This window comes from Ascaphus truei, unplaced genomic scaffold (assembly GCF_040206685.1).
Source record: "Ascaphus truei isolate aAscTru1 unplaced genomic scaffold, aAscTru1.hap1 HAP1_SCAFFOLD_583, whole genome shotgun sequence".
NCBI lineage: Eukaryota > Metazoa > Chordata > Amphibia > Anura > Ascaphidae > Ascaphus > Ascaphus truei.
Window position 1 is genome coordinate 75337 of NW_027456915.1, and position 24664 is coordinate 100000.

The 24664-nt window shown below is 54.6% G+C and overlaps 1 protein-coding gene across 1 annotated transcript in view; it reads left to right on the forward strand.

The window, feature by feature from the left end:
* RTKN (rhotekin) overlaps positions 1-24664 on the forward strand; it is a gene marked incomplete at its 3' end in the record, with an annotated part of 162599 nt that overhangs the window by 30528 nt on the left and 107407 nt on the right. Inside the window, exon 3 of the mRNA XM_075584412.1 lies at positions 23514-23713. Coding sequence (XP_075440527.1) covers positions 23514-23713 — 200 coding nt within the window. The remainder of the gene's footprint in view (positions 1-23513; positions 23714-24664) is intronic.

Genomic DNA, 24664 nt, shown 5'->3' on the forward strand with positions numbered 1-24664 from the left:
CACACGCTGCCCACTATCACCCATCCTAGGTCAAGTCTTTGGGCGAATGGTGCGTTGTGGGGTCTTGTAGACGAACGTTCGCAGAGGTACACAATTGGAGTCGTTATAATGTGAAATTATAATAGGCTTTATTGTGCCTTTTCCTTTTCATCAGGAAATTATCCAAACACAGGGGGGAACAAAGCTTCCATTCACTTGGGAGTATTTCTAGTGAAATCCTTGCAATTAGTTCACATCTCCATTAGTTAAGCATTTCTCCCATCCCAAACACATAGCATGAAAATAAGCAGTCTCTTAATAATGAAAGTCTTATCTGTTTATCAGCTGTAGAGTAAGCTTCTCTGCTCTCCTGGAACCGCACCCGTGCGTGCACAGAAAAATATCAGCATCCAGGTTTAGAAGTCTTGCAATCAGCTCTGCTGTGTGGCTGGCAGAACTCAAGACATTGTTGTGTCTCCAAAGGTCAGCTCTCATTCAGAGCTAAAGAGAGTCACTTCCTGTCTCAAAGGCAGGCTTTTTGTAAACAATCTAATCAGGCAGGTGGTGTTTAGTAATTCACTACCACACTGCTAGATTAAAGGAACATTACTGAACAGGGATAAGTCCCCTGTTACAGGTCCGTTACGCTGTTTACGGACTTTGTGCACCCTCAAGATGTCCCTACCGAGCAGCAGCAAGATCTTGGCGCCTGTTCTACAGGCGGGATGTAGTTGGCTATTCCTCTGAGGTGCGGGTGATGGCGTGCCACGTCTGGTGTGGGAATCTCGTCCCTGTTTGCGGCCATGTGGTTGCACTCGAGTGTGGGGAGAGCTATCTTCACTCTGTTATCCACTGAACATATGACGTAACCGCTTGCTCTTATCCCTGTTGTCTCAGTTGACCCTGCACAGGTTCTGAGGGTGTAGGGTGAGGCATTGTCTTGTGAGTTGAATAAGTTGAAGAATTCCGTCTTCGCCAAAGATCTGTTACTTTGATTGTCGAGGATTGCGTACATCCGAATAGCCTTCTCGGGTTGTCCCTGGGGGTGCACTGTGACAAGGCATATTTTGGAGCAGGACATTTTGTCACTTCCTTTTCCGCAAACCTCGGTGCGCTGAGACGTGACAGATGTTGGCTCTCCTTCTCCTTCCTCCCCGCCATGCTCCACTACAGAGGATGGGTTGTTGAGTTGGTGGAGTGTCAGCGCCTCTGGATGTAGAGATGTTACGTGCTTGTCACTTTTGCATACTGCACATTTGATGTCTTCTTACAGTCTCTGGCTAGGTGAGTTCTGGAATCGCAGCACCTGAAGCAAACTCCGAATTCTCCGAGTAACTTCTTGCGTTCCTCTAGGGACTTCATCCTGAACACAAAGCAGCTGTTAAGTGGGTGTGGCTTCTTGTGTATGGGACATTCCCTGTTTGGGTCCCTTGGTTCCTCGTCTCCGGCGACCGACTGATCGGGAGTAGTTTGGGTCGTGGGAGGCACGTCCGTCCTGTGGACCGAGATGGGTGTTTGAGTGTTACCGTATCTCGCCACTGGTCTCTCATTCCTCAGGCTGCTTGCACTGTGTGTGGTTTGCGCACCCAAGATGGAACTGGGATCGTTCCTTGTCCTTGCTGCTTCGCAGATGAAGCTCTAGAAGAATGAGAATGGGGGGAAGGCGACTTGCTTCTCCCTTTTGTATTTGGAGCCTTGTGGAATCCATCTTTCTTGGAGGTTGTAAGGTAGCTTCTCCAAGATGGGTCTCACTCCGCGAGCCGAGTCTAGGACGTTGAGACCTGTTAAGGAATGGTCTTTCCTTGCAAACTCCAATTCTTGCAGCAGGTCCCCGAGCTCTCGTAACTTCGAGTAGTCTTTAGTTGTGATCCTGGGAAAGCTGTCGACTCTCTTGAAGAGCAAATCTTCGACTGCTTTGGGGCTACCGTAGCACTCTTCTAGCCTTTCCCATACTAGGTCAAGACCTACTTGGAGGTGGTTTGCATTTGCTGCCCCGAGTCTCTTCGCGTGTTCCATGGATTCTTTTCCCAGCCATTTGGCTAGCAGTCTGAGTTCTTCCCTAGCTGAGACGTCCAGGCTCTTGATTGCGTCCTTGAACGCGAACTTCCACATACGGTAGTTCTCGGGACGGTCGTCAAAGTTGGTGAGTCCTGTTTGCACCAGGTCACGCCGGATCATGTACTTGGTCATGTCTGTCAGGCCTGAGGCATCAGCGTGTTGGTCACATTCTGAGGTAGTTGCTGGGAGGGTCCATGCGGTCGCCTCTTCCTTGGCGTGGACGCGTGATGGCTGCTGGTCAGTGTGAGGGGCTGTGTTCTCCCGTGTGGGTGTACCTGGATTGCGAGCCTGTTTTGGTGCATCCGTGTGCGCGCTGGCGTGTGGATCACTGTTGCGGCTGTGGCTTTCCCAGGCAGCATGTACCATTGATGGAGCAGCGTCTTCTCCTCGTGGACCTAGCAAGTCTTCGGTGTCTGTGGAGTCACTCCCTCCGTGTTGAGATGGCGCGCTGGTGTTTACACTGAAGAGGCTCCTTACGTAGTCTTCAGTGCGTTGGACTGGATCCTCTGAGGCTATCCGTCTGTACGGTCGCTCCCCGCCGTCCTGTCTCGTAGCTGCTTCTAAGACAGCAGCTTCCTTCTCTTGATTTAGGGCCTCAATGGTTAACGTCCACCTCTGTCTTTTTCCGTGCAGTGGCTGCAGCGGCAGTGGCAGCGGCGGTGGCAGCGGCGGTGGCAGTGGCTGCAGCAGCGGTGGCAGCGGCGGTGGCAGTGGCTGCCTGCTCCTCCTCTTCTATGCAGGCCCTTTCTAGTTTCATGACTGCCTCTTTCAGAGCGTATGCGGCCCTGACACGTGCGGCCTCTGCAGTGGGTCGCGCCTTGGTAGCGCTGGCGCTGGACACGTTAGATCGCGCTGATCTTGCTGACCTTGATGAATGTCTGGATGCGCTTGAGCGCTGTGATGCGGTCTCCACTCTTACTCTCGGCTTCCGTGATAGAGGTTCGCACGTGGCTGTCATGTGTCAAGTCAATGTTATGCTGTAGGTCCCTTTCTTGCAGGCTTTCGCCGGTGTTAGCCCTGGCCAAGTAAGTGACGTATGCCTCTGACAGCTCTTGGTAGCGTGCGTGATCTATCTTTAATTGAGTTATTGCCTGCTCGAGCTTGTACAGAATTGCCAGCGCCGGCGACATTGCGTATGCCAAGCGTGGTTGTTTCCCAGGCCAACTCTAGTTTAGCGCGGTGTGCTTCAATGTCCGTTGCGCAGCGGTCTCTGTGTCTGAGTGGTCGCTCTCCTGCGTGATATCTGGTGAGGATCTGAGTTCTGCCATGCTGTAGGTGTGTGTAGGTCTTTAGCCAATGCGTGTGGCGTGCGGTCTGTTACCTGCGTCAGCGATGGGCGACTGTCTCAGATGATGCCGAGCGGTGTCCTGCAGCGTTCAGCGTAGGGGTAGCTGTACTTACAGGTGTCCGGTGGCTCTGATCCGTGTCCTGGCGGTCTCCGGTGGCGTGGCCCTTGGTGGCGCCGGCCGTGGGAACGTGCGCAGGGTTAGGTGAGATGGTAATCCCTCATTGTGAAGCTGTGCAGAGGGTGGACTCAAAGACAGAAAAGAGCAATCAAGGTTCTGTGTATAGTGCTCTGCCTGACTGCAGCGCTGCTGCCTTGTGTGTAGGTTGCAGGCTGTGTGCAGTGTAAGCTGCTTGCTGTTTGTAAGGCTTTTGCTGTAGAAAGTCTGTGCTCTTTGGTATAAAGCCTGCTGCCCTGTCTGGCAGTGTAAAGCTGCTTGCTCGTCCTGGGGTGCAGAGACTATTCTGTATAGCATAAGGGTTGTCAGGAGCAGTTCCTGTGTAAATCTCCAAGACACACGGTCTCCTTGTCACTATTCTCAGGCCAGAGTCACGTGTGGTATGAATAGCCCAGATAGCTTCAACTCGTTCCTGTTACAAGCACAACAAGTTCTTTGTCTTTTCTTCACTTTATTGGGGAAAGCATAGATACACAAAGGCACTTGTGGAAGATGGTGTTGTGAGAGAATGTCTCTATAGTGAGTGTGCTTGATAGTAGGGAAAGGTGAAAAGGATGAGGCCTTGCCAGTAGAGGGGTAACAGAACGTACTCACTCAGCCAATGTAGGAAGTAAAAGGAAGTGTGAGGGAATTCTGGGTAGCAGGAATAGTCTGGGGACAGACTATCTGGGAACAAACAAGAGGGGAGGGCAGAATAGCCCATTCTGAGAAGAATCTCAGAGGTTGCTGTAGCAACTCACTGGCTGCCTGCTCACAGGCAGAAAGGGCAACATATTGATACATCACACAGGCACGGTGTGTGTGTGTGTGTGTGTGTGTGTGTGTCTGTCTGTGTGTGTGTGTGTGTGTGTGTGTGTGTGGAACAAATGCCTGCAGCTGAACTTAAGGAGCTGACAAGCAGAAGGGAGGTCGGGCAGAAATGTGATTCTTGTTCCATAATAAGCAGTATGTGTGTGTAACGTGCAGAGCAGTGTGTGTGTAACGTGCAGAGCAGTGTGTGCAATTAGGAGAGTAGTGTGTGTGTGTAATTAGGAGAGCAGTGTATGTGTGTGTGTAATTAGAGCAGTGTATGTGTGTGTGTGTGTGTAATTAGGAGAGCAGTGTGTCCAACGTCCAGAGCAGTGTGTGTGTGTAACGTGCAGAGCAGTGTGTGCAATTAGGAGAGCAGTGTGTGTAATGTGCAGAGCAGCGTGTGTGTGTAATGTGCAGAGCAGTGTGTGTGTGTGTAACGTCCAGAGCAGTGTGTGTGTGTAACGTGCAGAGCAGTGTGTGCAATTAGGAGAGCAGTGTGTGTAATGTGCAGAGCAGCGTGTGTGTGTAATGTGCAGAGCAGCGTGTGTGTGTAAAATATTCCAGCACCATCGGATGGACATTCTTCTGAAGCCCAACTTCATCTAGCTCCGGAACCACCTTCTGATATACCGTATCACCCTGTATACACACACACACACATACATACATAAAAAACTTATACACCACCTGACACACTGTATCACCCCGTATATACACACACGTTATATATACATACACACCCTCTGATACACTGTATCACCCTGTATATACACACACACACACACCCACACACACGTTATATATACATGCACACACACACACCATCTGACACACTATCACCCTGTATATATACACACACACAAATAGGTTATATATACATACACACACCATCTGACACACTGTATCACCCTGTATATATACACACACACACACACACACACACACAGGGCTGGTTATATATACATACTGTGATGCCGACACCACATTGCAGTCTCTTTTGTCCCAAATGAGGCAGGAAACACTGTACAGGCATACCCCGCATTAACATACGCAATGGGACCGGAGCATGTATGTAAAGTGAAAATGTACTTAAAGTGAAGCACTCCCTTTTTCCCACTTATCGATGTATATACTGTACTGCAACCATCATATACGTGCATAACTGATGTAAATAACACATGTGTAACAGGCTCTATAGTCTCCCCGCTTGCGCACAGCTTCGGTACAGGTAGGGAGCCGGTATTGCTGCTCAGGACGTGCTGACAGGCGCATGCGTGATCTGTCGTTTGCCTATTGAGAGATATGTACTTACTCGCGAGTGTACTTAAAGTGAGTGTCCTTAAACCGGGGTATGCCTGTATTTCTCTATACTTGGGGTTTATTTACAGGGATAAATAATATGAATAGGCCCACCGTCCCTTTGAGAAAAACCAAATAATAAAATCAAATCCTATTTCCTTTAGGAAAGCTAACTACACATTTCAGCAGCAACCCTTACTAACCCGGCTGCCAGCTAAGCCAGTTGTCAGCCCCAAAACATGTACATTGCATACAAAGTCTCTGCAGATAATAACAAAGCGCTTGCCTTATCTTTAGTCCTTTAAGGTCCTCTGCAACCAAACGTCACTGCTTCAGCACAGCTCTCTCAGCAGTGTCTCTCAGACTTCTTTTACCAGCCTCCATTAGCTGGGGAGCTCCTCTGTCTCATCCCTTCTCTGGGATAAACTGTCTCTCTGTGCCTTGCAGCTTCCAGCCTTTTAAAGCACTTCCTGACTATGCAGAACAGGTTGATTAGCTTCATTAGTTATCACCTGAATAGCCTTTCCAAGGAGGATTAAATTAACTCTATGTGGTGAAAAAGTCCAATAGCTTCCCCATTCAGCCCCTAGAGGACAGCGATGGCACCACAATACATACACACCATCTGATACACTGTATCACCCCGTATATACACACACACAAACATGTTATATACACACACCATTTGACACACTGTATCACCCTGTATATACACACACACGTTATATATACACACACACCCTCTGATACACTGTATCACCCTGTATACATACATATACACACAGTTGGGTCCGGAAATAATTGGACACTGACACAATTTCATAATTTTGGCTCTGTACGCCACCACAATGGATTTGAAATTAAACAACCGAGATGCGATAGAAGTGCCGACTTTCAGCTTCAATTCAAGGGGTTGAACCAAATTATCATATGAAACGTTTAGGAATTGCAACCATTTCCCAGGGACCTCCAGCTGCCGGAGAATGAGGGACATTGCTTTTTGGGGTGTTCCATATTTGGGGGGTTGAGGCCTCGCTTGCCATGCCGGCCTCATTGGCATGTTGGCGAGTACCTTTCCCAGCTTAGCCGGGTATAAAGCACAAGCGCCACTCTCCAGCTTCCTGAGCACCCGCTGCCACCTCCGACACACTGGGGCAGTGAGGGGAGGATTTGGGGGGCACCTTTTTAGAGGCTCCAGTTGCTGGGCCCCCCCCTCATCTTATCAATTGTCAGATTTTTAAAATTCAAATAAAACTGGACAGAAGCGGAAAATAAATATGTGATTACAATCTAATTTGACACAATTCCAGTGTTATGATAAGTGAGTGTACGTGTCTGTAACATTCAGGTGTTCTGTTATTTTACAGATAATGCACAATATCTCCTCAGTAATACATTCCTAAAACATTCGGGGGGACACACGGTGCACCCCTAGTCTGTGCACCCTTAGTCTGTGCACCCCGGGTGAGAAACTCTGTCCTAAGCCACGGTCAGCTGTCCCTCCTCCCTCCTCTTCTCCCCCTCTTTTCCTCTCCATTCTCCTCCCCCTCCTTCCCTCATCACTTCCCCTCCCCCCTCTTCCTCCTCTCCCCCCTCCCTCCCCCTCTTCCTCCCTCCTCTCCCCCCTCCCTCCCCCTCTCCCCCCCTTCCTCCCTCCTCTCCCCCTCCTACCCCTCCTCTCCCCCCTTCCTCCCTCCTCTCCCCCCTCCCTCCCCCCTCTTCCTCCCTCCTCTTCCGACTCCCTCCTCTCCCCCTCCTACCCCTCCTCTCCCCCCTTCCTCCCTCCTCTCCCCTTCCTACCCTCTTCATTGCCTACCCTTTCCTCCCCCTCTCCTCTCCACCCCCCCTCTCCTCCCATTCCCTGACTACTTATCTTCTCTACCCTCCCCTCTCCCCCCGGCCCCCTCTGCCTCCTACTCCTTCCCCCTCCTACTCCCTACCCCCCATCCACCCCCTCCTCCTTCTCCCCCTTCCTCCTCTCTTCTCCCCTCCTCTCCTCCCTCATCCTCTCTCCTCCCCCTCCTCCCCCTCACGATTTCTCCTCCCTCCTCCTCGCTTCTCCTCTTCCTCCCTTCTCCTCTTCCCCCTCCTCCTCCCTCATCCTCCTCTTCCCCTCCTCTTCCCCCTTATCTTCCTGCTCCTCCTCTTCCCCCTCATTCTCCTCCAGCCCTCCTCATCCCTTTTCCCCTCCCCCATCCTGCTCCCCCTCTTCCCCTCACACCTCCCCCCCCTCTTTCCCTCCACCCTCCTTCCCTCACCATCTCTTACTCCCCCCTCCTCCTCCTCCTCCCCATCCTGCTCCCCCTCTTCCCCTCACACCTCCCCCCCTCTTTCCTCCACCCCTCCTTCCCTCACCATCTCTTACTCCCCCCTCCTCCTCCTCCTCCTCCTCCTCCCCATCCTGCTCCCCTTCTTCCCTCACCCCCCCCCCTCTTTCCCTCCACCCCTCCTTCCCTCACCATCTCCTACTCCCCCCTCCTCCTCCCCCATACTGCTCCTCCTTCCCCCTCCATCCTTCTCCCTCCCCCCTCCACCCCCTATCCTCCCTCCTCCCCATCACGCTTTCTCCCCCCTCCTCATCCCCCTTTCTCCCTCCCCCTTCCTCCCTTCCCTCCTCTCACCAAATCTCCTCCCTCCTCTTCCTCCCTCACCCCTCCCTTTCCCTCCATCGCTTTCCTCCCTCCCCTACCCCTTCCTCCCTCTTTCTCCCTCCCCCTCCTAGTTCCTTCCTCCCCCTTCCCTCTCCTTCATCCTCCCCCTCCTTACTTCCCAACTCCCCTCCCACCTCCTCTCCCCCCCTCCCACCTCCTCTCCCCCCTCCCATCTCCTCTCCCCCTCCCACCTCTCCCCCTCCCCCTCTCCTCCCTTCTTTCCTCCCTCCTCCTCCTCCTCCTCCTCCATCTTCCTCTCTCCTTCCATCACCCTCCCTTCCCCGCCTTTCTCCCTCCTCCCTCCTCCTCTCATTCCTCCTCCTCCCTTCCTCCACCTCCCCCTGCCATCATCACCCCCTTATGCCACTCTCCCCCTCACCCCCCCCCCCTCCCACTGCACCTCCTCCCTCCCTCCACCCCTTCCTCCCCACCCCTCCTCCTCCCTCCCCATCCTCCTCCTCCTCCCACCATCCCTCCTCCTCCCTCCCCATCCCTCCTCCTCCCTCCCCATCCTCCTCCTCCCTCCCCACCCCTTCTCCTCCCACCCACTCCCCTTCTCCTCCCACCCCCTCCCCTTCTCCTCCCACCCCCTCCCCTTCTCCTCTTACCACCTCCCCTTCTCCTCATCCTTCCTCTCCCCCTCTAGCTTGTATTTTTAGCTCCTGGAGTTTCGGCCTCCCTGTTCTCTGTGCAAATCAGAGCAGGATCCCCCCTCCTCCCTCTCTCCTTCCCCCCCTCTCTCCTTCCCCCCCCTTATCCTCCATTCAGTGTGATGCAGCTGTGTATCTCCGTGCTGCAGCTGCTGTGACTGCAGACACACGGCCTGTACTGTACATACAGTGCTGCTCCAGCACACAGCTGGGAGGGGGGGAGCAGGGAGCGCAGGGAGCACACAGCTCGGGGGAGCAGGGAGCACACAGCTCGGGGGGAGCAGGGAGCACAGCTCGGGGGGAGCAGGGAGCACACAGCTCGGGGGGAGCAGGGAGCGCAGGGAGCACACAGCTCGGGGGGAGCAAGGAGCACACAGCTCGGGGGGAGCAGGGAGCGCAGGGAGCACAGCTCGGGGGGAGCAGGGAGCGCAGGGAGCACACAGCTCGGGGGGAGCAGGGAGCACACAGCTCGGGGGGAGCAGGGAGCACACAGCTCGGGGGGAGCAGGGAGTGCAGGGAGCACACAGCTCGGGGGGAGCAGGGAGCGCAGGGAGCACACAGCTCGGGGGGAGCAGGGAGCACACAGCTCGGGGGGAGCAGGGAGCGCAGGGAGCACACAGCTCGGGGGAGCAGGGAGCACACAGCTCGGGGGAGCAGGGAGCACAGCTCGGGGGGAGCAGGGAGAGCAGGGAGCACACAGCTCGGGGAGAGCAGGGAGCACACAGCTCGGGGGGAGCAGGGAGCACACAGCTCGGGGGGAGCAGGAGCGCAGGGAGCACACAGCTCGGGGGAGCAGGGAGCGCAGGGAGCACACAGCTCGGGGGAGCAGGGAGCACACAGCTCGGGGGGAGCAGGGAGCGCAGGGAGCACACAGCTCGGGGGGAGCAGGGAGTGCAGGGAGCACACAGCTCGGGGGGAGCAGGGAGCGCAGGGAGCACACAGCTCGGGGGGAGCAGGGAGCACACAGCTCGGGGGGAGCAGGGAGCGCAGGGAGCACACAGCTCGGGGGGAGCAGGGAGCACACAGCTCGGGGGAGCAAGGGAGCACAGCTCGGGGGGAGCAGGAGAGCAGGGAGCACACAGCTCGGGGAGAACAGGGAGAGTAGGGAGCACAGCTCGGGGGAGCAGGGAGCACAGCTCAGGGGGAGCAGGGAGCACACAGCTCGGGGAGAGCAGGGAGCGCAGCTCGGGGAGAGCAGGGAGCACACAGCTCGGGGAGTGCAGGGAGCACAGCTCGGGGGGAGCAGGGAGCACAGCTCGGCGAGAGCAGGGAGCACAGCTCGGGGAGAGCAGGGAGCACACAGCTCGGGGAGTGCAGTGAGCACAGCTCGGGGGGAGCAGGGAGCACAGCTCGGGGGGAGCAGGGAGCACAGCTCGGGGAGAGCAGGGAGCACACAGCTCGGGGAGTGCAGGGAGCACACAGCTCGGGGAGTGCAGGGAGCACAGCTCGGGGGGAGCAGGGAGCACAGCTCGGGGGGAGCAGGGAGCACAGCTCAGGGGGAGCAGGGAGCGCACAGCTCGGGGAGAGCAGGGAGCGCACAGCTCGGGGAGAGCAGGGAGCACACAGCTCGGGGAGTGCAGGGAGAACAGCTCGGGGGGAGCAGGGAGCACAGCTCGGGGGGAGCAGGGAGCACACACGCTCGGGGAGAGCAGGGAGCACACAGCTCGGGAGTGCAGGGAGCACACAGCTCGGGGAGTGCAGGGAGCACAGCTCGGGGGGAGCAGGGAGCACAGCTCGGGGGGAGCAGGGAGCACAGCTCGGGGGGAGCAGGGAGCACAGCTCGGGGGGAGCAGGGAGCACAGGGCCTGTATTACTGACACACACTAACCAAAGCTCTGTTAATGTGAACAGGATCTAAAGTACAGTATAACTGAGCCTAATTTAGGACAACAGTGCTACAGTGTCATCATGGCACACATACTGGCACACATACTGACACAGATACCCACCCACTGACACAGATACACACTGACAGACACTCACTGACACAGATATACAATGACACATACTCACTGAGACAGATACACAATGACACATACTCACACAGATACACATGGACACACACTGACACAGATACAGTATCACAAAAACTGACAGAGAAACAATAACTCACTCACTGACACAGTGTCACACAAACTGACACACACACACACACACAGATACAGTGTCACAACATATTGTCACACACAGAAAGTGCCACAAACAGAAATACATGGTGTCACACACACACAGAGATACAGTGTCACACATGCACAGTGTCACAGACACAGAGATACACGGTGTCACACACACAGAGACACAGTGTCACACATGCACAGTGTCACACGCAGACGCACACACGGAGCGGCGAGGTAGAAGGCTGTGACATGGAGCAGGGAATCAACGGAAATGTGAGTGTTATAAATCAGGAAAGGGGGGCGCTGCGTGAAGGGGGGGAGAGTGAGAAGCAGGGGGAAGGAAGGGGTGAGGGAAAGGGGGGAGAGGAGGGGTGAGGGAGAGGGGGAGAGTGAGAAGCAGGGGGGAGAGGAGAGGGGGGAGAAGAGAAAGGCAGAGGGGTGAGAGCAGGGAGAGAGGGGAAAGTGTGAAGCAGGGGAAGGAAGGGTGAGGGAGAGGGGAGAGTGTGAAGCAGGGGGGAAAGGAGAGGGGGGAGAAGAGAAAGGCAGAGGGGTGAGAGCAGGAGAGTGGGGAGAGTGTGAAGCAGGGGGAAGGAAGGGTGATGGGAGAAGGGGAGAGTGAGAAGCAGGGGGAAAGGAGAGGGGGGGAAAAGAGAAAGGCAGAGGTGTGAGAGTAGGGAGGGAGGGGAGAGTGAGAAGCAGGGGGAGAGGGGTGAGGGAGAGGTGGGAGTGAGAAAGAGGGGTGAGAGCAGGGAGGGAGGGGGGCGAAGAGAGTTAAGGGCGGGAGGGAGGGGAGGGAAAGAGGGGAGAGAGAGAAGCAGAGGGAGAGGGGTGAGAGCAGGGAGGGAGAGGGGACAGGGAGAGAGTGAGGGGAGGGAGAGAGGCAGGGGAAGAAGAAGAGAAATAAAGAGAGGTAGGGAGAGATAGAAGATGGGGGCAGAGAGATTGAATGAGTAGTAGAGAAAGCAAAGAGAGATGTGAGGGAGAAAGAGAGATGTGAGGGAGAGAGATAGATGAGAGAGAGAGAGAGAGATGAGAGAGAGAGAGAGAGAGATGTGAGAGAGAGAGAGAGATGTGAGGGAGAGAGAGAGATGTGAGGGAGAGAGAGAGATGTGAGGGAGAGAGAGAGATGTGAGGGAGAGAGAGAGAGATGTGAGGGGAGAGAGATGTGAGGGAGAGAGAGAGAGATGTGAGGGAGAGAGATGTGAGGGAGAGAGAGAGAGATGTGAGGGAGAGAGATGTGAGGGAGAGAGAGATGTGAGGGAGAGAGATGTGAGGGAGAGGGAGAGAGATGTGAGGGAGAGAGATGTGAGGGAGAGAGATGTGAGGGAGAGAGAGATGTGAGGGAGAGAGAGAGATGTGAGGGAGAGAGAGTGATATGTGAGGGAGAGAGAGACAGATGTGAGGGAGAGAGAGAGATGTGAGGGAGAGAGATGTGAGGGAGAGAGAGATGTGGGGCAGAGAGAGATGTGAGGGAGAGAGAGTGAGAGATGTGAGAGAGAGAGATGTGAGGGAGAGAGAGATGTGAGAGAGAGAGCTGTGAGAGAGAGAGCTGTGAGGGAGAGAGAGATGTGAGAGAGAGAGATGTGAGAGAGAGAGAGATGTGAGAGAGAGAGAGATGTGGGGGAGAGAGAGATGTGAGGGAGAGAGAGAGAGATGTGCAGGAGAGAGTGAGAGATGTGAGAGAGAGAGAGAGAGAGAGATGTGAGGGAGAGAGAGAGAGAGAGATGTGAGGGAGAGAGATGTGAGGGAGAGAGATGTGAGGGAGAGAGATGTGAGGGAGAGAGAGATGTGAGGGAGAGAGAGATGTGAGGGAGAGAGAGATGTGAGGGAGAGAGAGATGTGAGGGAGAGAGAGATGTGAGGGAGAGAGAGATGTGAGGGAGAGAGAGAGATGTGAGGGAGAGAGAGATGTGAGGGAGAGGAGAGTGATATGTGAGGGAGAGAGAGACAGATGTGAGGGAGAGAGAGAGATGTGAGGGAGAGAGATGTGAGGGAGAGAGAGAGATGAGAGAGAGATGTGAGGGAGAGAGAGAGATGTGGGGGAGAGAGATGTGAGAGAGAGAGAGAGGAGAGAGAGATGTGAGGGAGAGAGATGTGAGGGAGAGAGAGAGATGTGAGGGAGAGAGATGTGAGGGAGAGAGATGTGATATGTGAGGGAGAGAGAGATGTGAGGGAGAGAGAGAGATGTGAGGGAGAGAGAGAGATGTGAGGGAGAGAGAGAGATGTGAGGGAGAGAGAGTGATATGTGAGGGAGAGAGAGAGAGATGTGAGGGAGAGAGAGAGATGTGAGGGAGAGAGAGAGATGTGAGGGAGAGAGAGATGTGAGGGAGAGAGAGAGATGTGAGGGAGAGAGAGAGATGTGAGGGAGAGAGAGAGATGTGAGGGAGAGAGAGAGATGTGAGGGAGAGAGAGAGATGTGAGGGAGAGAGAGAGATGAGAGAGAGATGTGAGGGAGAGAGAGATGTGGGGGGAGAGAGATGTGAGAGAGAGAGAGAGATGAGAGAGAGATGTGAGGGAGAGAGAGTGATATGTGAGGGAGAGAGAGCGATGTGAGGGAGAGAGAGAGAGATGTGAGGGAGAGAGAGAGAGATGTGAGGGAGAGAGATGTGAGGGAGAGAGAGATATGTGAGGGAGAGAGAGAGAGATGTGAGGGAGAGAGAGATATGTGAGGGAGAGAGATGTGAGGGAGAGAGGGTGATATGTGAGGGAGAGAGAGTGATATGTGAGGGAGAGAGAGCGATGTGAGGGAGAGAGAGAGAGATGTGAGGGAGAGAGAGAGAGATGTGAGGGAGAGAGAGAGATGTGAGGGAGAGAGAGAGATGTGAGGGAGAGAGAGAGAGATGTGAGGGAGAGAGAGAGAGATGTGAGGGAGAGAGAGATATGTGAGGGAGAGAGATGTGAGGGATAGTGGGTGATATGTGAGGGAGAGAGGTGATATGTGAGGGAGAGAGTGAGATGTGAGAGAGAGATGTGAGGAGAGAGATGTGAGGGAGAGAGATGTGAGGGAGAGAGAGATGTGAGGGAGAGAGAGATGTGGGGCAGAGAGAGATGTGAGGGAGAGAGAGAGAGATGTGAGAGAGAGATGTGAGGGAGAGAGAGATGTGAGAGAGAGAGAGCTGTGAGAGAGAGCTGTGAGGGAGAGAGAGATGTGAGGGAGAGAGAGAGAGATGTGAGGGAGAGAGTGAGAGATGTGAGAGAGATGTGAGAGAGAGAGAGATGTGAGGGAGAAAGATGTGAGGGAGAGAGATGTGAGGGAGAGAGAGATGTGGGGCAGAGAGAGATGTGAGGGAGAGAGAGTGAGAGATGTGAGAGAGAGAGATGTGAGGGAGAGAGAGATGTGAGAGAGAGCTGTGAGGGAGAGGAGAGATGTGAGAGAGAGAGAGATGTGAGAGAGAGAGATGTGAGAGAGAGAGAGATGTGGGGGAGAGAGAGATGTGAGGGAGAGAGAGAGAGATGTGCAGGAGAGAGTGAGAGATGTGAGAGAGAGAGAGAGAGAGAGAGAGAGAGAGATGTGAGGGAGAGAGATGTGAGGGAGAGAGATGTGAGGGAGAGAGATGTGAGGGAGAGAGAGATGTGAGGGAGAGAGAGATGTGAGGGAGAGAGAGATGTGAGGGAGAGAGAGATGTGAGGGAGAGAGAGATGTGAGGGAGAGAGAGTGTGAGGGAGAGAGAGATGTGAGGGAGAGAGAGATGTGGGGCAGAGAGAGATGTGAGGGAGAGAGAGTGAGAGATGTGAGGAGAGAGAGAGCTGTGAGGGAGAGAGAGATGTGAGGGAGAGAGAGAGATGTGGGGGAGAGAGAGATGTGAGGGAGAGAGAGAGATGTGAGGGAGAGAGTGAGAGATGTGAGAGAGAGAGAGATGTGAGGGAGAGAGAGATGTGAGGGAGAGAGCTGTGAGGGAGAGAGCTGTGAGGGAGAGAGAGAGAGATGTGAGGGAGAGAGAGATGTGAGGGAGAGAGAGATGTGAGGGAGAGAGAGTGATATGTGAGGGAGACTCCCACCCAACCCACACCTAACTACCGACCCCAACGCTGCTCCCCGGCCCCCCAGTACTCCCCCCCAACCACACCTAACCACCGACCCCAGGGCTGCTCCCCCGGCCCCCAGTACTCCCACCCAACCACACCTAACCACCGACCCCAGGGCTGCTCCCCCACCCCCAGTACTCCCACCCAACCACACCTAACCACCGACCCCAGGGCTGCTCCCTCACCCCCAGTACTCCCCCCCCCAACCACACCTAACCACCGACCCCCAGGGCTGCTCCCCCGGCCCCCAGTACTCCCCCCCCAACCACACTAACCACTGACCCCAGGGCTACTCCCCCGGCCCCCAGTACTCCCACCCAACCACACCTAACCACCGACCCAGGGCTGCTCTCCCACCCCCAGTACTCCCACCCAACCACACCAAACACCGACCCCAGGGCTGCTCTCCCATCCCCAGTACTCCCACCCAACCACACCTAACCACCGACCCCAGCGCTGCTCCCCCACCCCCAGTACTCCCACCCAACCACACCTAACTACCGACCCCAACGCTGCTCCCCCGGCCCCCCGTACTCCCCCCCCAACTACACCTAACTACCGACCCCAGGGCTGCCCTCCCATCCCCAGTACTCCCACCCAACCACACCTAACCACCGACACCAGGGCTGCTCTCCCACCCCCAGTACTCCCACCCAACACACCAAACCACCGACCCCAGGGCTGCTCTCCCACCCCCAGTACTCCCCCCCCAACCACACCTAACCACCGACCCAGGGCTGCTCCCCCAACCCCAGTACTCCCACCCAACCACACCAAACCACCGACCCCAGGGCTGCTCTCCCACCCCCAGTACTCCCCCCCAACCACACCTAACCACCGACACCAGGGCTGCTCCCCCTGGCCCCCAGTACTCCCACCCAACCACACCTAACCACCGACCCCAGGGCTGCTCTCCCATTCCAGTACTCCCACCCAACCACACCTAACCACCGACCCCAGCGCTGCTCCCCTGGCCCCCAGTACTCCCACCCAATCACACCTAACCACCGACCCCAGGGCTGCTCTCCCATCCCCAGTACTCCCACCCAACCACACCTAACCACCGACCCCAGGGCTGCTCCCCCAACCCCAGTACTCCCACCCAACCACACCTAACCACTGACCCCAGGGCTGCTCTCCCAACCCCATTACTCCTACCCAACCACACCAAACCACCGACCCCAGGGCTGCTCTCCCACCCCAGTACTCCCCCCCAACCACACCTAACCACCGAACCCAGGTCTGCTCCCTGCCGGCACAGTACAACTGATTTCCAACCTCAGGGTGGTCCCTGGACATCCACCCCCAGGCAAGGGCACCAGAGGCAGTCCTTACTCTTCCCTGACTCCCTAATAGAGCCAGGGGAAAGGTATCACTCCTCACTCCCCCAAGGGGAGGGGACAGTGGGTGCTAATGGTAGATACACCCGTGTGAGTACCTGTCTCTCTCAGGGTTAGAGACACTGACTAAATGTAGATGTTCAGCTTCTTAAGTACAGAGGGGGAAGGTCTGAGCCCGGATTGGGCAGAACACAGGCCTTAGCCCACCTCCTCCCTGTCACTCATGAAAGCTGCTTTCTGTTGGTAAAACTCAGGATTATTGGTCCTGACACTGCCTGCTCGGTTACCAGGGCTTGCATGTCAGGGAGGGCAGACTGGTAGCCAAACCCAGGCCTGGCTACACATTCATACCCACACGTACACAGTGTTTGTCACCCCCGCTGTAGGCCTGGCTACACATTCATACCCACACGTACACAGTGTTTGTCACCCCCGCTGTTAGAAGCCAGAACGTTTCCTCTCATGGAACTGATAGAAAGTGACGCAGAATGTGACACCGAATAACCTGTGTGTCATAGAACGCCTCTGTCACCTCTCCGATCACAAGGGGACACAGTATAACCTGTGTGTCATAGAACGCCTCTGTCACCTCTCCGATCACAAGGGGACACAGTATAACCTGTGTGTCATAGAACGTCTCTGTCACCTCTCCGATCACAAGGGGACACAGTATAACCTGTGTGTCATAGAACGCCTCTGTCACCTCTCCGATCACAAGGGGACACAGTATAACCTGTGTGTCATAGAACGCCTCTGTCACCTCTCCGATCACAAGGGGACACAGTATAACCTGTGTGTCATAGAACGCCTCTGTCACCTCTCCGATCACAAGGGGACACAGTATAACCTGTGTGTCATAGAACGCCTCTGTCACCTCTCCGATCACAAGGGGACACAGTATAACCTGTGTGTCATAGAACGCCTCTGTCACCTCTCCGATCACAAGGGGACACAGTATAACCTGTGTGTCATAGAACGCCTCTGTCACCTCTCCGATCACAAGGGGACACAGTATAACCTGTGTGTCATAGAACGTCTCTGTCACCTCTCCGATCACAAGGGGACACAGTATAACCTGTGTGTCATAGAACACCTCTGTCACCTCTCCGATCACAAGGGGACACAGTATAACCTGTGTGTCATAGAACGCCTCTGTCACCTCTCCGATCACAAGGGGACACAGTATAACCTGTGTGTCATAGAACACCTCTGTCACCTCTCCGATCACAAGGGGACACAGTATAACCTGTGTGTCATAGAACGCCTCTGTCACCTCTCCGATCACAAGGGGACACAGTATAACCTGTGTGTCATAGAACGCCTCTGTCACCTCTCCGATCACAAGGGGACACAGTATAACCTGTGTCTCATAGAACGCCTCTGTCACCTCTCCGATCACAAGGGGACACAGTATAACCTGTGTCTCATAGAACGCCTCTGTCACCTCTCCGATCACAAGGGGACACAGTATAACCTGTGTGTCATAGAACGCCTCTGTCACCTCTCCGATCACAAGGGGACACAGTATAACCTGTGTCTCATAGAACGCCTCTGTCACCTCTCCGATCACAAGGGGACACAGTATAACCTGTGTGTCATAGAACGCCTCTGTCACCTCTCCGATCACAAGGGGACACATTATAACCTGTGTGTCATAGAACGCCTCTGTCACCTCTCTGATCACAAGGGGACACATTATAACCTGTGTGTCATAGAACGCCTCTGTCACCTCTCCGATCACAAGGGGACAGTATAACCTGTGTGTCATAGAACGCCTCTGTCACCTCTCCGATCACAAGGGGACACAGTATAACCTGTGTGTCATAGAACGCCTCTGTCACCTCTCCGATCACAAGGGGACACAGTATAACCTGTGTGTCATAGAACACCTCTGTCACCTCTCCGATCACAAGGGGACACAGTATAACCTGTGTCTCATAGAACGCCTCTGTCACCTCTCCGATCACAAGGGGACACAGTATAACCTGTGTGTCATAGAACGCCTCTGTCACCTCTCCGATCACAAGGGGACACAGTATAACCTGTGTCTCATAGAACGCCTCTCCGATCACAAGGGGACAGTATAACCTGTGTGTCATAGAACACCTCTGTCACCTCTCCGATCACAAGGGGACACAGTATAACCTGTGTGTCATAGAACGCCTCTGTCACCTCTCCGATCACAAGGGGACACAGTATAACCTGTGTCTCATAGAACGCCTCTGTCACCTCTCCGATCCCAAGGGGACACAGTATAACCTGTGTGTCATAGAACGCCTCTGTCACCTCTCCGATCACAAGGGGACACAGTATAACCTGTGTGTCATAGAACGTCTCTGTCACCTCTCCGATCACAAGGGGACACAGTATAACCTGTGTGTCATAGAACGCCTCTGTCACCTCTCCGATCACAAGGGGACACAGTATAACCTGTGTCTCATAGAACGCCTCTGTCACCTCTCCGATCACAAGGGGACAGTATAACCTGTGTGTCATAGAACGCCTCTGTCACCTCTCCGATCACAAGGGGACACAGTATAACCTGTGTGTCATAGAACGCCTCTGTCACCTCTCCGATCACAAGGGGACACAGTATAACCTGTGTGTCATAGAACGCCTCTGTCACCTCTCCGATCACAAGGGGACACAGTATAACCTGTGTGTCATAGAACGTCTCTGTCACCTCTCCGATCACAAGGGGACACAGTATAACCTGTGTGTCATAGAACGCCTCTGTCACCTCTCCGATCACAAGGGGACACAGTATAACCTGTGTCTCATAGAACGCCTCTGTCACCTCTCCGATCACAAGGGGACACAGTATAACCTGTGTCTCATAGAACGCCTCTGTCACCTCTCCGATCACAAGGGGACACAGTATAACCTGTGTGTCATAGAACGCCTCTGTCACCTCTCCGATCACAAGGGGACAGTATAACCTGTGTGTCATAGAACGCCTCTGTCACCTCTCCGATCACAAGGGGACACAGTATAACCTGTGTGTCATAGAACGCCTCTGTCACCTCTCCGATCACAAGGGGACACAGTATAACCTGTGTGTCATAGAACGCCTCTGTCACCTCTCCGATCACAAGGGGACACAGTATAACCTGTGTGTCATAGAACGCCTCTGTCACCTCTCCGATCACAAGGGGACACAGTATAACCTGTGTGTCATAGAACGCCTCTGTCACCTCTCCGATCACAAGGGGACACAGTATAACCTGTCTCATAGAACGCCTCTGTCACCTCTCCGATCACAAGGGGACACAGTATAACCTGTGTGTCATAGAACGCCTCTGTCACCTCTCCGATCACAAGGGGACACAGTATTACCTGTGTGTCATAGAACGCCTCTGTCACCTCTCCGATCACAAGGGGACACAGTATAACCTGTGTGTCATAGAACGCCTCTGTCACCTCTCCGATCACAAGGGGACACAGTATAACCTGTGTGTCATAGAACGCCTCTGTCACCTCTCCGATCACAAGGGGACACAGTATAACCTGTGTGTCATAGAACGCCTCTGTCACCTCTCCGATCACAAGGGGACACAGTATAACCTGTGTGTCATAGAACGCCTCTGTCACCTCTCCGATCCCAAGGGGACACAGTATAACCTGTGTGTCATAGAACGCCTCTGTCACCTCTCCGATCCCAAGGGGACACAGTATAACCTGTGTGTCATAGAACGCCTCTGTCACCTCTCCGATCACAAGGGGACACAGTATAACCTGTGTGTCATAGAACGCCTCTGTCACCTCTCCGATCACAAGGGGACACAGTATAACCTGTCTGTCATAGAGCGCCTCTGTCACCTCTCCGATCACAAGGGGACACAGTATAACCTGTGTGTCATAGAACGCCTCTGTCACCTCTCCGATCACAAGGGGACACAGTATAACCTGTGTGTCATAGAACGCCTCTGTCACCTCTCCGATCACAAGGGGACACAGTATAACCTGTGTGTCATAGAACACCTCTGTCACCTCTCCGATCACAAGGGGACACAGTATAACCTGTCTGTCATAGAACGCCTCTGTCACCTCTCCGATCACAAGGGGACACAGTATAACCTGTGTGTCATAGAACGCCTCTGTCACCTCTCCGATCACAAGGGGACACAGTATAACCTGTGTGTCATAGAACGCCTCTGTCACCTCTCCGATCACAAGGGGACACAGTATAACCTGTGTGTCATAGAACGCCTCTGTCACCTCTCCGATCACAAGGGGACACAGTATAACCTGTGTGTCATAGAACGCCTCTGTCACCTCTCCGATCACAAGGGGACACAGTATAACCTGTCTGTCATAGAGCGCCTCTGTCACCTCTCCGATCACAAGGGGACACAGTATAACCTGTGTGTCATAGAACGCCTCTGTCACCTCTCCGATCACAAGGGGACACAGTATAACCTGTGTGTCATAGAACGCCTCTGTCACCTCTCCGATCACAAGGGGACACAGTATAACCTGTGTGTCATAGAACAGCCTCTGTCACCTCTCCGATCACAAGGGGACACAGTATAACCTGTCTGTCATAGAACGCCTCTGTCACCTCTCCGATCACAAGGGGACACAGTATAACCTGTGTGTCATAGAACGCCTCTGTCACCTCTCCGATCACAAGGGGACACAGTATAACCTGTGTGTCATAGAACGCCTCTGTCACCTCTCCGATCACAAGGGGACACAGTATAACCTGTGTGTCATAGAACGCCTCTGTCACCTCTCCGATCACAAGGGGACACAGTATAACCTGTGTGTCATAGAACGCCTCTGTCACCTGTCCGATCACAAGGGGACACAGTATAACCTGTGTGTCATAGAACGCCTCTGTCACCTCTCCGATCACAAGGGGACACAGTATAACCTGTGTGTCATAGAACGCCTCTGTCACCTCTCCGATCACAAGGGGACAGTATAACCTGTGTGTCATAGAACGCCTCTGTCACCTCTCCGATCACAAGGGGACACAGTATAACCTGTGTGTCATAGAACGCCTCTGTCACCTCTCCGATCACAAGGGGACAGTATAACCTGTGTGTCATAGAACGCCTCTGTCACCTCTCCGATCACAAGGGGACACAGTATAACCTGTGTGTCATAGAACGCCTCTGTCACCTGTCCGATCACAAGGGGACACAGTATAACCTGTGTGTCATAGAACGCCTCTGTCACCTCTCCGATCACAAGGGGACACAGTATTACCTGTGTGTCATAGAACGCCTCTGTCACCTCTCCGATCACAAGGGGACACAGTATAACCTGTGTGTCATAGAACGCCTCTGTCACCTCTCCGATCACAAGGGGACACAGTATAACCTGTGTGTCATAGAACGCCTCTGTCACCTCTCCGATCACAAGGGGACACAGTATAACCTGTGTGTCATAGAACGCCTCTGTCACCTCTCCGATCACAAGGGGACACAGTATAACCTGTGTGTCATAGAACGCCTCTGTCACCTCTCCGATCCCAAGGGGACACAGTATAACCTGTGTGTCATAGAACGCCTCTGTCACCTCTCCGATCACAAGGGGACAGTATAACCTGTGTGTCATAGAACGCCTCTGTCACCTCTCCGATCACAAGGGGACACAGTATAACCTGTGTGTCATAGAACGCCTCTGTCACCTCTCCGATCACAAGGGGACAGTATAACCTGTGTGTCATAGAACGCCTCTGTCACCTCTCCGATCACAAGGGGACACAGTATAACCTGTGTGTCATAGAACGCCTCTGTCACCTGTCCGATCACAAGGGGACACAGTATAACCTGTGTGTCATAGAACGCCTCTGTCACCTCTCCGATCACAAGGGGACACAGTATAACCTGTGTGTCATAGAACGCCTCTGTCACCTCTCCGATCACAAGGGGACACAGTATAACCTGTGTGTCATAGAACGCCTCTGTCACCTCTCCGATCACAAGGGGACACAGTATAACCTGTGTGTCATAGAACGCCTCTGTCACCTCTCCGATCCCAAGGGGACACAGTATAACCTGTGTGTCATAGAACGCCTCTGTCACCTCTCCGATCACAAGGGGACAGTATAACCTGTGTGTCATAGAACGCCTCTGTCACCTCTCCGATCACAAGGGGACACAGTATAACCTGTGTGTCATAGAACGCCTCTGTCACCTCTCCGATCACAAGGGGACAGTATAACCTGTGTGTCATAGAACGCCTCTGTCACCTCTCCGATCACAAGGGGACACAGTATAACCTGTGTGTCATAGAACGCCTCTGTCACCTGTCCGATCACAAGGGGACACAGTATAACCTGTGTGTCATAGAACGCCTCTGTCACCTCTCCGATCACAAGGGGACACAGTATAACCTGTGTGTCATAGAACGCCTCTGTCACCTCTCCGATCACAAGGGGACACAGTATTACCTGTGTGTCATAGAACGCCTCTGTCACCTCTCCGATCACAAGGGGACACAGTATAACCTGTGTGTCATAGAACGCCTCTGTCACCTCTCCGATCACAAGGGGACACAGTATAACCTGTGTGTCATAGAACGCCTCTGTCACCTCTCCGATCACAAGGGGACACAGTATAACCTGTCTGTCATAGAACGCCTCTGTCACCTCTCCGATCCCAAGGGGACACAGTATAACCTGTGTGTCATAGAACGCCTCTGTCACCTCTCCGATCACAAGGGGACACAGTATAACCTGTGTGTCATAGAACGCCTCTGTCACCTCTCCGATCACAAGGGGACACAGTATAACCTGTGTGTCATAGAACGCCTCTGTCACCTGTCCGATCACAAGGGGACACAGTATAACCTGTGTGTCATAGAACGCCTCTGTCACCTCTCCGATCACAAGGGGACACAGTATAACCTGTGTGTCATAGAACGCCTCTGTCACCTCTCCGATCACAAGGGGACACAGTATAACCTGTCTGTCATAGAACGCCTCTGTCACCTCTCCGATCACAAGGGGACACAGATACAGAAAAGACCCTTTTACATTGTCGCAAAGACCCCATAACCTGCTCACTGCCAGGCCCCCCCCCGCCCCGGAGGGCCCGCTGGGTGTTGCTGTGTATGTGGCTGGGAGGGGACAGTGCGAGGTGCCCTGGGGTGTGACACTCAGTGACCCGTCTCTCCCTCTCCCGCAGGACACGGACATACAGAAGCGGATAGACCACGAGGTGCGCATGCGGGAGGGCGCGCTGAAGCTGCTGGCTGCGTGTTCGCAGCGCGAGCAGGCGCTGGAGGCGGCAAAGAGTCTGCTCGTCTGCAACAGCCGCATCATGACGTACATGTCGGAGCTCCAGCACCTCAAGGAAGAGCAGGTCCTGCAGCACAGCGCACGCAGGTACGTGTGTGTGTGTCACGTGTGTGTCACGTGTGTGTCCCGTGTGTGTCCCGTGTGTGCCGCGTGTGTCGCGTGTGTGTCGCGTGTGTGTCCCGTGTGTGCCACGTGTGTGTCACGTGTGTGCCACGTGTGTGCCACGTGTGTGTCACGTGTGTGTCACGTGTAGCAAGGTAAAAGGAACGGGCGCTTTGTCTTTTTCTTGAAGATTTATGAAGCCACAAATACAAATCTCTGAGCCGCTCGGACACAGTGAATCTGGTCACAGGACCTGGTTATATCTGCCACTCTTTATTTGCAGTAATTAGAAGGCACAGTGTTTGGGGACCCCCCCCCCCCCCGTCCTCAGGGGAATTATTCACAGCACCGGGGGGGATGTGGGGTCAGTCCCCCCCCCCCAAACACTGTGCCTTCTAATTACTGCAAATAAAGAGTGGCAGATATAACCGTGTCTTGTAACCAGACTTTGTACCGAGCGGCACAGAGAAGACGAGCACGTTGTGTTCTCGTTACCGGCGGCGGCGGTGAGATGTGGCGGCGGTGAGATGCGGCGGCGGTGACATGCAGCGGCGGTGACATGCGGGGGCGGTGACATGCGGCGGCGGTGACATGCGGCGGCTGTGTGATGCGGCGGCGGTGACATGCGGCGGCGGTGAGATGCGGCGGCGGTGTGATGCGGCGGCGGTGACATGCGGCGGCGGTGACATGCGGCGGCGGTGTGATGCGGCGGCGGTGACATGCGGCGGCGGTGACATGCGGCGGCGGTGAGATGCGGCGGCGGTGAGATGCGGCGGTTGTGACATGCGGCGGCGGCGGTGTGATGCGGCGGCGGTGAGATGCGGCGGCGGTGACATGCGGCGGTTGTGACATGCGGCGGCGGTGACATGCGGCGGCGGTGTGATGCGGCGGCGGTGTGATGCGGCGGCGGTGAGATGCGGCGGCGGTGAGATGCGG